This window comes from Leptonychotes weddellii, unplaced genomic scaffold, assembly GCF_054177405.1.
Source record: "Leptonychotes weddellii isolate Sample4059 unplaced genomic scaffold, ASM5417740v2 HiC_scaffold_793, whole genome shotgun sequence".
Classification (NCBI taxonomy): Eukaryota; Metazoa; Chordata; class Mammalia; order Carnivora; family Phocidae; genus Leptonychotes; species Leptonychotes weddellii.
Genome location: NW_028049709.1, coordinates 1 through 12,633, shown reverse-complemented (window position 1 = coordinate 12,633; position 12,633 = coordinate 1). Strand labels below are relative to the sequence as shown.

The 12,633-nt window shown below is 39.7% G+C and overlaps 1 protein-coding gene and 1 long non-coding RNA gene across 4 annotated transcripts; one reads left to right on the top strand and one right to left on the bottom strand.

The window, feature by feature from the left end:
- The first annotated feature begins 626 nt into the window (after positions 1-626).
- On the top strand, positions 627-12,319 carry UPF3B (UPF3B regulator of nonsense mediated mRNA decay). Of its 3 annotated transcripts, XM_081811479.1 has the most exons (10): positions 631-894; positions 1,798-1,904; positions 2,074-2,180; positions 5,550-5,648; positions 6,950-7,060; positions 8,486-8,529; positions 8,998-9,180; positions 9,578-9,616; positions 11,474-11,634; positions 11,962-12,319. In XM_081811479.1, exons 1-10 carry the CDS (start codon positions 739-741, stop codon positions 12,317-12,319), a joined length of 1,365 nt encoding a protein of 454 aa, XP_081667605.1. In that variant the 5' UTR covers positions 631-738. The 3 variants fall into 3 exon arrangements, with proteins under 3 accessions (XP_081667607.1, XP_081667605.1, XP_081667606.1); XM_081811481.1 differs by lacking the exon at positions 5,550-5,648 and having other exon boundaries at positions 627-894; XM_081811480.1 differs by lacking the exon at positions 9,578-9,616 and having other exon boundaries at positions 634-894.
- LOC145719876 (uncharacterized) lies at positions 5,551-9,000 on the bottom strand. The gene is made up of 2 exons (XR_014142656.1): positions 8,659-9,000; positions 5,551-7,382 (listed from the first exon to the last, which is right to left on the bottom strand). It is a non-coding gene; the product is annotated as an uncharacterized LOC145719876 (long non-coding RNA).
- Positions 12,320-12,633: the final 314 nt, after the last annotated feature.

Below are 12,633 nucleotides of genomic sequence, written 5' to 3'. Positions count from 1 at the left end.
CCTCCAGCGAGGTAAACTTTGGATAACATCGGGTTACCTGAGGAAAACGAAGCCTGCAGAACCTAGCTTTCTTTTTTTTTTTTTGCAAAACCTATCTTTTGATCTGAAAATCACCAAACTTTATTTTATTTTTTTTTTCATTTTACTTCTTTATTTTTCAGAGAGAGAGAAAGCAAGTGAGCACAAGCAGGGGGAGCAGCAGGCTTCCCGTCGAGCAAGGAGCCCGATGGGGGACTAGGATCATGACCAGAGCTGAAGGCAGACGCTTAACTGAGCCACCCAAGCGTCCCAAACACTAAACTTCCAATGGTAAAGATTCCATTTACTTACAAATAGAGACACTGAGCTAAGGCTCCGAAAAGCCCGGCCAAAAGCGGCCAACTACTTTGTATGCCGGGATTTGTAGTCCGCGAAAGAGTCGTTCTAGCCAAGATGGCGGAGTTGTTAATGACGCGAGAAGAGCGGCCCCGAGGGAGTATGGGCCGCGAGGGGATTGGGCGGTGCGGGGATTCGATAGGCGGGAAGTTAAGACCAGGTGCTAAAACCTTTCCATCAAAGGAAGCCTGGCGCCCTGAAGTCTCGCGAGATCCTGGAGGGGCCCAATGGAACGTGGGGCCTGGCTTATCACTAGGGGCGTTTGTTGGGGGCGGAGCTCGACGGGAGTGGGCCGGGCGTCGTAGGTGCCCGGCGTAGCGGCGTTTAGGCCCGGCAGCCGCTGTGAGGAGCGAAGCGGTGGCCATGAAGGAGGAGAAGGAGCATAGGCCTAAAGAGAAGCGAGTAACCCTGTTGACTCCCCCGGGGGCCACAGGCAGCGGCGGTGGGGCTTCGGGGGACAGCACCAAAGGGGAAGATAAGCAGGATCGAAATAAGGAGAAGAAAGAGGCGCTGAGCAAGGTGCCTGGCCGGCTGTTGGCCCGGGAGAGGGCGGGACGGGTCCGCCACCCGCGAGGATGGTTGGGAATGGGGCTGCCCTCTTCCTCTCCCAGTCTGCGCTTCTGTTTCTTCACCTGAGTGAAAATCGCGTCACCTTCTCTTCGTCCATTCGTCCGAGATGGGGGGGGTGGGGAGAGCCCCTTTCGGCCAAGCCCCGGGGTGCGAGTGAGGGAAAAGGAGGGGATTCCCAGACGAGAAGGTTTAGGTCAGAGCTGTGAGATGATAGTGGGAGGGGGAGCGATAGTAAAGAGAATGAGGAATTAAAAGGTTAATTGGGGGGAATTACTAAATAGTGAAGGGGCCAGCAGGGGTGGGAGTAGTTTCTGATAAAGACTATTAATGGAGGCGAGTTGAGCGAGAGTGGGGGGATTAATGGTCGGGGGGCCAGGTCAGTTTCATCCTATTTGGGGAGCAACGAGGGAACTTTTAGTATTCCGTGGAGTTTTGAATTCTTCACGCTGAATGAGGAAGGATTTTGTGTTAGGATGTGTCGTATGTGGTAGGGCGATAATAAGTCAAATGTTCGTGGCACCTAGAAAGACCAGGGTTAGCCTACTAATTTCTTGCTAATATATCTATTGAAAAATGGGTACTAGAAAATGATGCGAAAACCAAGTGAACTGCGGGGCTTCCGTTTAACAGAACCTAAGATTTTCCTTGCTCCATGCAGTTCTCATTTCTAAGAGTTTATTAAAAAAATTATTATTTCGTTTGACTAATTCTGAGCATTAGAATAATATTCTCCTGGGTTTATATAAGTGAGCTCATCTTTTAAACACCATCTATTTTCAGAGACAGTGATTCTTTCCGGTATGACAGAAAATTGATTTGTTCTAATTTTATTTTCCTTATTCATTTCTTAAGGTGGTAATTCGGAGATTGCCTCCCACTTTGACCAAGGAGCAGCTTCAGGAACATCTTCAGCCTATGCCGGAGCATGATTATTTTGAGTTTTTTTCTAATGATACTAGGTAAAATGAATAAATAAAAGAGGGCGGGGGTAAATGAAAAATTTTCTTCCATTCTTTTTATCCTACTGTTTTCCATTTGATTTTTGAACCTGTCTCTTTAATATATGCATACTTGTGATTCAGCCAGACACCTGCAAGCACATTTACATAATTGCTTTCCTCTCTGCAGTCTGTATCCTCATATGTATGCCAGAGCATACATCAACTTTAAAAACCAAGAGGACATTATTTTGTTCAGGGATCGCTTTGATGGTTATGTATTCCTTGACAATAAAGGTGAGTCCTTATAACTGAAGGGGAGTTTCTTTGTCATTTGTATGTTTAAGACAATGTGTGTATCACAGTGTTTTCTCAATGCCTTCGTAGCTTTTCTAAAATTCTGGGTGATAAAGAGTTTTACACATTTGCTGAGCTTACTGTAGTCTTATAAACAGATGTGTGACTTTTCACAGCCCTTGGGTATTTTTATTAACCTGTTACTTCTGTAGTTTGATCAGCTGAATGAAATTGCCACTGTTTTCTCTTCCTGTGGCAAATTTTTTTGCCCTGGATTAGATGATCTGTTGTTTTGACTATTTACTAGTTGTAGCAGTAATACTGATAAATGACTCTTTGAACATGTATGACACATTTTAAATATTTACTTGTCATCTTGCTTCAAGGACCAACATTGATTTATTTATTTTAATGTAAATCCTTTAAGCCGGTAATTCCCAGTTGGAATACTGTTCAGCTTTCTAATTTGTATTTGTACTTAACACAGCGAACTTGATGATCTCCCATTTTGTATCCAGGAGTCTATAGAGAAGAAAAACTTCAGCATTAACTCTCTTTTTATTTATTATCTGCCCCTTGCAACATTTAGCCAGAGAATGTCCAAGCTGCCATTTACCACTTTTCTTTTGGCTTTGTGATCATAGGTAAATGACGTGTCTTTTTGTTGGGCTGTTTCTCAGTATTACTTCAAATTTGGTAAAAATGAAATCTTTGTCAGGGAATATGCCAGTAAAAGTTGAAGAATTGCCACTGGGTTTGACCATCTTTTATTAGTCTCCGCCCCCCTCCCCCCACCAAAAGCAGTTACTTCTCCACTCCAACTTTATTCCAGTAGATAGCAATGTGTTCCTGGAAATCTGAGTTGTGTTTTAACGTTTTCTGATCTTCCTTATCCCTTATATTTAAACACGTGATGAATCTTGTCAATTTATTGTTTTTAAATATCTCGCTCATCTATTTATACTTTCACACTGTGTCCTTCCCTCCTAATGCTTAGACAACCATTGTCTCTAAACTTACAGAATTTTCCTTTTCTTTTTTCATTTTTGTATAACTCGCATATTGCCATGAAATTAGTGTTTTTGAAAATAGTGATTTAAGATAGCAGTGGCAGGGGGAAAAAGTCCAAATTCCTTAGCCTGGTAGTCAGAGTCCTTCAGAGCCTCGCCTCACTTCTGGTTTTTTGTTTTTGTTTTTTTCAGCCTCTCTTCCACAGTTCCTTCTGCTTCAGTCTGGTTTATCTATTCCTTCTCAAATAGATCAGTTAATAAGCTAATCTGATTCTGTATTCACTAGGATTTCCAAAATCATGTTTCCTCCCTGACCGCTTTGCGATGCCTTCTGGTCATTTCTGCTTATTCTATTCCTGGCTTACGTCTACATGCCAATGATAGTATTTTATACCCTTTATGACATTATTCTATAGCAGGGATCTGGTGTATTTTCTTTTTCCAGCAGTCACTTGGTTTTTTGTATTGAGATATAACTCACATACCATAAAATTCAGTGGTTTTTAGTATATTCACAAAGTTGTACAACCATCACCACTCTGTGATTCCAGAATGTTTTCATTATTCCAAAAAGAATCCTATAACCGTTAGCAATCATCTCCCCTTCTCCCTCTTCTGGACGAGTCATATAATATGCTTTTACTTAGCATGTTTTCAAGATTCATCTGTGTTATTGCATATATTATTACCTGATTCCTTTTTTCTGTTTACATTTTTAAATGTGGTAAAATACACATAAATAAAATTTACCATCTTAACCATTTTAAGTGTATAGTTCAGTAGTGTTGAGTACATTCACACTGTTGTGCAACCAATCTCTAGAACTTGTTTATCTTGCAAGACTGAAACTCTATACCCATTAAATTAAATTTACCCAGTAAATCCCCATATCCCCATTTCTCCCTCCTCCCAGCCCCTGGCAACTACCATTCTGTCTCTATGAACCATCATTCTGTATAAAGTTGACCATTCTAGGTACCTCATATGTATTTGACTTTCTGAGATTGGCTTATTTATTTAGCATAATGTCCTCAAGGTTGATCCATGTTGTAGGTGTGTCAGAAATTCCTTTTTAAGCCAGAGTAATACTCCATTGTATGTATATACACACACTACATTTTGTTTATCCATTTATCTGTTGAGGGACATCTGAATTGCTTCCACCTTTTGGCTATTGTAAATAATGCTCCTATGAATGTGGGTGTACAAATATCTGTTCTTCAAGTCTCTGCTTTCACTTCTTTTGAATATATACCCAAAGATGGAATTGCTGGGTCATATGGTAATTCTATTTTTAATTTCTTGAGGAACCACCATATTGTTTTCCAAGCAGCTGCACCATTTTACATTCTTACCAGTAATGCACAAGGGTTCTGATTTCTCCATGTCCTTGCCAACACTTGTTATTCTCTGTTTTTTTTCCTTTAATAGCTACCATTCTAATGGGTGTGAGGTGATACCTCATTGTGGTTTTGATTTGCATTTCCCTAATGATTAGTGAGGTAATATTTTAATCTTTTCATATGCGTGTTGGCCATTTGTATATCATCTTTGTAGAAATGTCTATTCAAGTCCTTTGAACATTTTTTAATTGGGTTTTTTTGTTACTGAGTTGTAGGAGTTCTTTATATATTCTGTATATTGACCCTTAATCAGATAAATGATTTGCAAATATTTTCTTCCATTCTGTAGGTTGCCTTTTTACTCAGTTTTGTCCTTAGATGCACAGAAGTTCTTAATTTTGATGTAGTTCAATTTATCTATTTTTCACTTTTACTGCCTGTGCTTTTGGTGTCTCCTGGTGTAAAAACAGCTTTATTGAGATATAATTCACATGCCATAAAATTCACCCTTTTAAAGTGGTTTTTAGTATATTCATAGAGTTGTGCAGCTATCACCACAATCTAATTTTAGAATACATTTAGCACTCCAAAGAAACCCCATATTCATTAGCTGTCATTCCCCACTCTCCCCCAACTGTGCCCCAGCTCTAGGCAATCACTGATCTTCTTTGTATCTCTATAGATTTGCCTAGTCTAGAGATTTATGATGTATTTTTTAAATGAAAATGGATTTGTAGGTTTTTTCCCCCACAAATCAAAATATCACACTCAAGTTGAATTTAAATGAATATTTTACTTCCCTGCCATATCTTTTCATTATGTGAATTTGGGGCTCCTTTGGTAACACATTGATTTTAGTTGTGCCCATGTGATTTGTGCCCATGTGATTTATGCCCATTGAGAGGCCCTGTTCACATGACTCCCATCAAAGGAGGGCTAGAGAGTGGTGGGTTGACTCTAGTATCCACTTTTTGACTTTTTTATGTTATAGCAAGTGTGGTATTTTTTCTAAACAGGTCAGGAATATCCTGCTATAGTAGAATTTGCACCTTTTCAAAAAGCTGCAAAAAAGAAGACTAAGAAAAGAGATACCAAAGTTGGGACTATCGATGATGGTACAGTATAGCTCTAGTTATGTAATGCTATTGCCATGGGTTTTTAAAAAATATTATCTTTGTGGGATTTAATTGGATTCCAATCTTCTAATAGGAAAACATACAGAATAAGGTTCACGAGAGATGTAATTCACTGATGAAAGCTTTGTTTAATTGTTAGAATGGAAGTGGGTTTCCTGTAGAATTCCCACTCTTCTGGCTACTGCCATTTCATTCCTCCAGCATCAAGCAATGTATTGTTGACTGTTGAGCAGTAAATTACCTTTGGTTTGTTGATTAGAAGACAATGGGGAAAAATGAGATGTATCAAAGTAGTACCACAACTCCTTAAGGTCTCATACTATTTTATGATGATTTTTTTAGTTTCCATTTTTATAAAGAGGGGAGGTTTATCATTGAGAGCTGGGATGGAAAAATTTCTGTACTCAAGTAACTCAAGTAACAATATAAAGTAGCTGAAGTGGCCTGTTTTTTTTTTTAGGCTTTGAATATGCGGCTAACTGCACACATAGTAATTACATTGAACTGGAATAGAGGAACTGAAAAACTAGACTAATTGCCATGTAGGGTAAACTGGATCCAGATTTTGAGCTCTGTAATGTTATGTTGGATAAGACTTATCTAATATTTTATATCTGATTGACATTTTGGAATCATCTAGTTTGATTTCCATTATTTATTATAGTGGGTATTTTGTAAAGAAAACATGGAAAAGATTCACCACACAGGTACTTACTGATTATATCAAAATTCAGATCTGGGAGACTAGATCAGTGACATGCTCCACAGTGTGTAGAAACTCCACAAGTACAAGCAATGGAATGACTCAGATGTGTTACCCTTTCTGATGTCAGATGCATCTAAAAAACAACTCCAGGAATTACCATAAGCTCCAGTGCAACATCTAGGACCTCAGTTTATCTTTCTGGAACTCCTGATTTTCAGACGTTGGGTTTACTTAAAGCGAGGTATATCCATACAGGAATTGCTTACATGCTATCTATAATACTGTGAAGGTCCCATAACTATAACTTTCAGTTCTCACATAAGTGTGACTTTGGGTTAGTTAGAGTAGTGACTTTTAAGGCAAACTACTAAACATTCCTGTGGTGTCTGATTATCCCTGAGTCCGTGTTATACCAGACTCCCTTAGTGCGTATAGGGAATAGGAGTTCTGAGAGTAAGGGACTGATAAAGCCCTAAATAGTCTAGTGGGTGTGTTTAGGTTTATTTTTAATCTTCCATGATGTAGAAAGTTTTTTTAAAGTCCATATTTTCTGTTTACTTAAACAATGATTTAGATCCAGAATATAGAAAATTTTTGGAAAGTTATGCTGCAGATAATGAGAAAATGACATCTACTCCAGAGACACTGCTAGAGGAAATAGAAGCAAAAAATAGAGAATTAATAGGTAAGTGGGCAACAGGAATTAAGGACAATGGCTTTTTCCTCAGAAGACTTGTCTGACTCCCACTTCTGGCACTTGCTAGCTGTGTGACCATGGGGAAGGCATTTACTTCTCTGAGACTCTGTTTCTTTTGCTGTAAAATGCATATAGTACCGCCCTCACAGGGTTATGTAAATGCATTGATAAGATGGGAAAAATTCTCTGTGACCTGTTTTAATGCCACATAAATATAAGTAGAAAAAGTCTAAAGACTCATGGGACCTTTAGATGTTGGTAAGCCTTTGAAGATCAACTGGTATTTTCTAGTAACAAGCAGCTCACATTCCTGAAAAAAATTTGAAAATATCGAAAGGTGAAATTAGTTACTGCAAAATTGAAAACTTCTTGAGAAAGTCTAGTTTGGATGTTCTAGTAGTAAATTGTCACTCTTCTAGTAATAAATGGTCACTCCTCTATCAGCTCTAAACATAAGCAAAGCCCCTGACCCAAGATTTCCACTCCTAGGAATTTATCCAAAGGAAGTATGCTTTCAAAAAGCTAACTATAAGGCGGGGTGCCTGGGTGGCTCAGTCAGTTAAGCATCCCGACTCTTGTTTTAGGCTCAGGTCATGATCCTCAGGGTCATGAGATCAAGCCCTGTGCCGGGCTCCACACTGAACATGGAGCCTGCTTAAGATTCTCTCCCCTCCCCCCCCCCTCCCCACTCTCGCTCTCTCTAAAAACAAAAAAAAAAACCCAAAACATTAAAAAAAAAAACTAATTACAAGACTAGATAGCATTATTCAGGATATTGAAAATTACATATTCTAAAACTTTTTAAATATTTTATTCATTTATTTGAGAGTGCAAAAGAGAGCATGAGCGGGGGGGGGGCGGAGGGAGGGAGAAGCAGACTCCTCAATGAGCAGGGGCCCATGGGGTCCAATCTGAGGACCCTGAGATCATGACCTGAGCCAAAGGCAGACGCTTAACCAACTGAGCCACCCAGGTGCCCCTAAAATGGTTTTTATTAATAGATGCAGAGTATAAGCCCATCTCTGATGATTTCCTTAGAATAAATTCCCAGAAGTGGAATTGTAGGGTCAGAAAGATTAGATATTTTTAGCTCCTTCCTCTAGTTTCTTCCCAGTTGAACAAATTTATATTCCCATCTGTAAAACAAGAGAATGTCCTTTGCACTCAATTCTCACCAACGCTGGGAATTACTCTTTTAAGAAATTGTTTTAATTTGAATTCACTTTTTAAAAAGTATTTTAAACCTTCAGAATTGAAGTAGAATATTGTGAAACTTCTTTCTGATAACGTACTTGTGAACTGTTTTAAGGGGTATACTTTTCCCACCTTGGGTGGTTGGCAGGGAATGTCAGAAAATGGAATCCTTTCTAGGGGTTGATAAGTATTATTAATAATCTGTTTACATTTATGTAGCTAAAAAGACAACCCCACTTTTGAGCTTCCTGAAAAACAAGCAGGTAAACCTTTTGTTTTTATAGTTCTCTCAGTACTTTTATTTCATTGGTTCATAGTCTCTAAACATACGAGCATTGGGATCCTAGAGGAGAAATAGCTGCTTTGTCCACCATTATTCTTTAAAGATTTACCTCACTCTCTGGCCCTCTCCTTCAGTCTGGTTGTTGGACCAAGGATTCACTCTGCAAACCCAGAGAGTCTTTAGCTTGTTCCAGAGACACTCCCTTGATTTTCTGAAAGCCTCTGGAAATATAGCAAGGCAACAGTGGGAGACTCTGATACTAGCAGGCCCTGGTCTTTATTCTCATATTCATAATGGATGGGGAGGGGGTTAAAGAGATAGGATGCCACTTTTGTAGAAAGTAGGAAGGAAAGCCGATCCAATTTAGTGGGTTCCCACCATACCTTTGGGATTAAGTTTTTGGTGATGATTATCTTGTTTGAAGGCTTATGTTGATGTTTCTTTCCAGAGAATGAGAGAAGAAAAAAGAGAAGAAAGAAGGAGGCGAGAAATAGAAAGGAAAAGACAAAGAGAAGAAGAGAGGAGGAAATGGAAAGAAGAAGAAAAACGAAAAAGGAAAGATATAGAAAAGCTAAAGAAGATAGACAGAGTTCCAGAAAGGGACAAATTAAAGGATGAACCAAAGATTAAGGTATGAAAATCCCTTAAATAGGCTGCATGTTGCTAAAAATTGCATGTATCTACTTCTTTAAATATGCATGCATCTTGTGTTGGTGTAAATATAGTTTTTTGGTTTTGTTGTCTTTTTTTTGGGGGGGGGGAACCAATAGGAATCTTTACTATAATGCTAATAGTATTATTTTTTAAAATTCGAGATAAACAGGTTACATAACTTACATGATAATTCTTCAGTGAATATCTGCGTTATTTTTATCATTGAGAATGTTCAATGTTTGGATTATTATTCTCTCAGTTCTTCATAAGTAAGGGCTTAGGGCTGGCTGGCATGAATTATGGGTTTTATGCAGCTTTTCCTTCATATTTGATACATGAAGTTGCCTCATCTGTTTGTTTTCCACTGTCTTCAGGTACACAGGTTTCTGTTACAAGCTGTGAATCAGAAAAATGTAAGGACCAAGTACATGATACAGAGCATCTAGTATCATGTCACACACACAGGTCTTAGTTAATAATAAGTCCTTTTGGTGGTGGTGGTAGTGATACCTGTAGAAAACTCCTTCAGACTGACTTGAGTCTCCTTAAAATCTGAGCCATTTTAAATTCCTACTTTAGAAGGAAGCCCAGATGACTTCCTGATGCTCTGCTGGGTACCCAGAAGCTTCAACAATATACAGCTAGAGGATAACCGTGCCTAAATAGCTCTTTCTCTTCCTGTGCCTCTCCTAATGGGCTGCCTTGTGGGAGTATTAGGGATAGATATCCTGTATCCCACGCTTTCCCTCTCACACCATTCTCCCCGTTACCTTCTCTCATCTACCTGGGAATCTGTGAGTGGCAGATTCTGATTAACACACTGCAGGTAGGAAGAGGAAACTTGTAGAAAAATCCCAGCCTTACTGCTTCCCTTCTGAGGGCATGGCTTAGGCAGCTTCTGCTCCCACAAACCTCCTGGGCAAGTACTAGCATGTAGTACTTCAGAGAAGGTCAGAAAAAGTCTCACAGAAATGGTGGCAGGGTCTCCTTTTACCTCCTCAAAATTAAGCACTTTACGTGGCCAGGGTCTGTTCCCCCAAGGCTCTCCCGGGCTCATTATTGGCGATAAGGAGCTTGGTAGTGGGGTGGAGAGGTTCCCATCTTAATTCCTTCTAGTGATCTCTCTCTCTGCCATGCCACAAGTGACCTGACTGGCTATTCCTGTCAGCAAGGCAGAAGGTAGAGCCGGCCGTACTAGAAACATTCATTAATGTTCTTAATAGAGTAATGAACATCCTGGGTTCTACAAAGATGTTCATTAGAAAAATAAGAACACTTCCAGTGAAACCTGCCTCACTTTACATTGGTGTCTCCTCAGTGTCCAGTTCGGGCTCGCCATTTGCAGTGACTATGTGCTGAAATACTTCATGCTTAAGTCTGGTGGTGCTTTGCCTTTTGCTTGGTGACTTGTGTGATGCCTTCACCCTGAGATGAAACTTTGTATGATGCCTTCACTCTGAGACTTGAAATTCTTCTATTTTGCCTAAGAATCTCTCTGAATATCCAACGCTTGGGGGTATTCTAGAGAGGTTTGTGGCAGTGGTGTGACAAACTATTTTGTTAGCAATTTGGACTTTATAAAGCATGTTTATTTTAGAATTCCATTCTGTCATATATATGTATCTCATATATATATGTATATATATTTATGTATGTGTGTGTATATATATATACATATATATATGTATGTACGTATATATATATAGTGACATTGAGCAGAGTTCCTACTCAGTAGAGATGGAACTTCACTGTTCTGTGAGGTATTTGGATTTTTAAATCAAATAATGAAAACTGTCATTGTACCATCATAAGTGTGTTATTCTCAGGCTCAAGGCAAAATTATTCTTGCAATGGATCTCTCTTTTGGTGACAAAGGTATTTGTCATTCCAAGTACTACAAGAAAACGGTCCAACAGTAATCTGCCTAGAATTTTAAATTTGTGGCCAATTTTCTCATCAAGTTATATCGATATGCTAGTTTGCTACAGAAGGCGTACTTGGAAGTGGGCACTGGTTCGCTGAAAGGTTGACCCATCTAAAGCCAAAGGAGTCTTGATCCTATTGCCACAAGTGATTAAACCACTTTGAGTGGATAACACTTTCACATTAATAGCATCCTTTTAGTCAATCACTGCTCTTGTGCACTAGTTATTCACCTGTAAGTTGAAGAGTACCTGCAGAGAGGCCTTCTATAGCAGTATATTGTTTTCTTTATAGAATCAGAAGAGAATGTCCCACCCTTCAAAATAATAAATTTGTTCTCTTTAAAGCTACTCAAGAAGCCAGAAAAAGGAGATGAAAAAGAATTAGATAAAAGAGAAAAAGCCAAGAAACTGGACAAAGAGAATCTGAATGATGAAAGAGCCAGTGGGCAGAGTTGTACACTGCCCAAGCGCTCTGATGGCGAACCTAAAGATGAAAAGCCTAAGAGGTCAGTAGTCCAGGGCTCTTTGGTACACTTGTTTTCAACATGTTTCTACATGCTAGTTTTACTGCCATGTCCTGGACTTGTGCCTGAATTATGAGGGGTAGGGGGATGAGGAGGAAAGGTTTCAAATATTCTAGCATCTTAATCTGGGTGAATGACTTCTGGTGTGCACTTTTTTTTTTTTTTAACTGGTTTTCAAAACACTAGTATTTTTTTACTCGGCTCCAAAAGTGCCACCTCACTGTAGTGGCCAAGTCCTAATCAGAGCACTCGTGCATGTGTGACTAGATGGGCTTTGAGGGTGCCAGCTCAGATCTGTTTCCCATGCAGGCCTGAAGAGGAGAGTGGCAGAGACTTCAGGGAGCGGGAGCGGGACTATGAGCGAGACCAAGAGCGCATCCTGCGGGAAAGGGAGAGGGAGAGGCTGAAGCGGCAGGAAGAGGAGCGCCGCAGGCAGAAGGAGCGCTACGAGAAGGAGAAGGCTTTTAAAAGAAAGGAAGACGAATTGAAAAAAGAGAAAGAAGCGGTTCGGGATAAAGGAAAGAAGACTGAAAGTACAGAATCAGTAGGCAGCTCAGAAAAAACTGAAAAGAAAGAGGAAGTGGTTAAGAGAGATCGCATAAGAAACAAGGTGCTGCTTTTCGTTATATCTATTTTCATGAGGATTTTTTTTTTCCTGCAAGTGTAAAGGAAAGGGCTAGCTCACTGTTTATGACAGACTTTGTAAAGGGGAAGTTGAACTGTCTGCAACTTTTTTTCAGTCTCAGTTGGGTCCTTTTATTAACATTGTAGAAATTTCAAACGGACACAAAAGTAGAACAGAGTTTTTAAAGATTTATTTATTTAAGAGAGAGTGAGCATGAGCAGGAGGGGCAAAGGGAGAGGGAGAGAGAATCTCAAGTAGACTCCACACTGAGTGCAGAGCCTGATGCGGGGCTCGATCTCACAACCCGTAGATCAGGACCTGGGCCGAAATCAAGAGTCAGATGCTTAACCGACTGC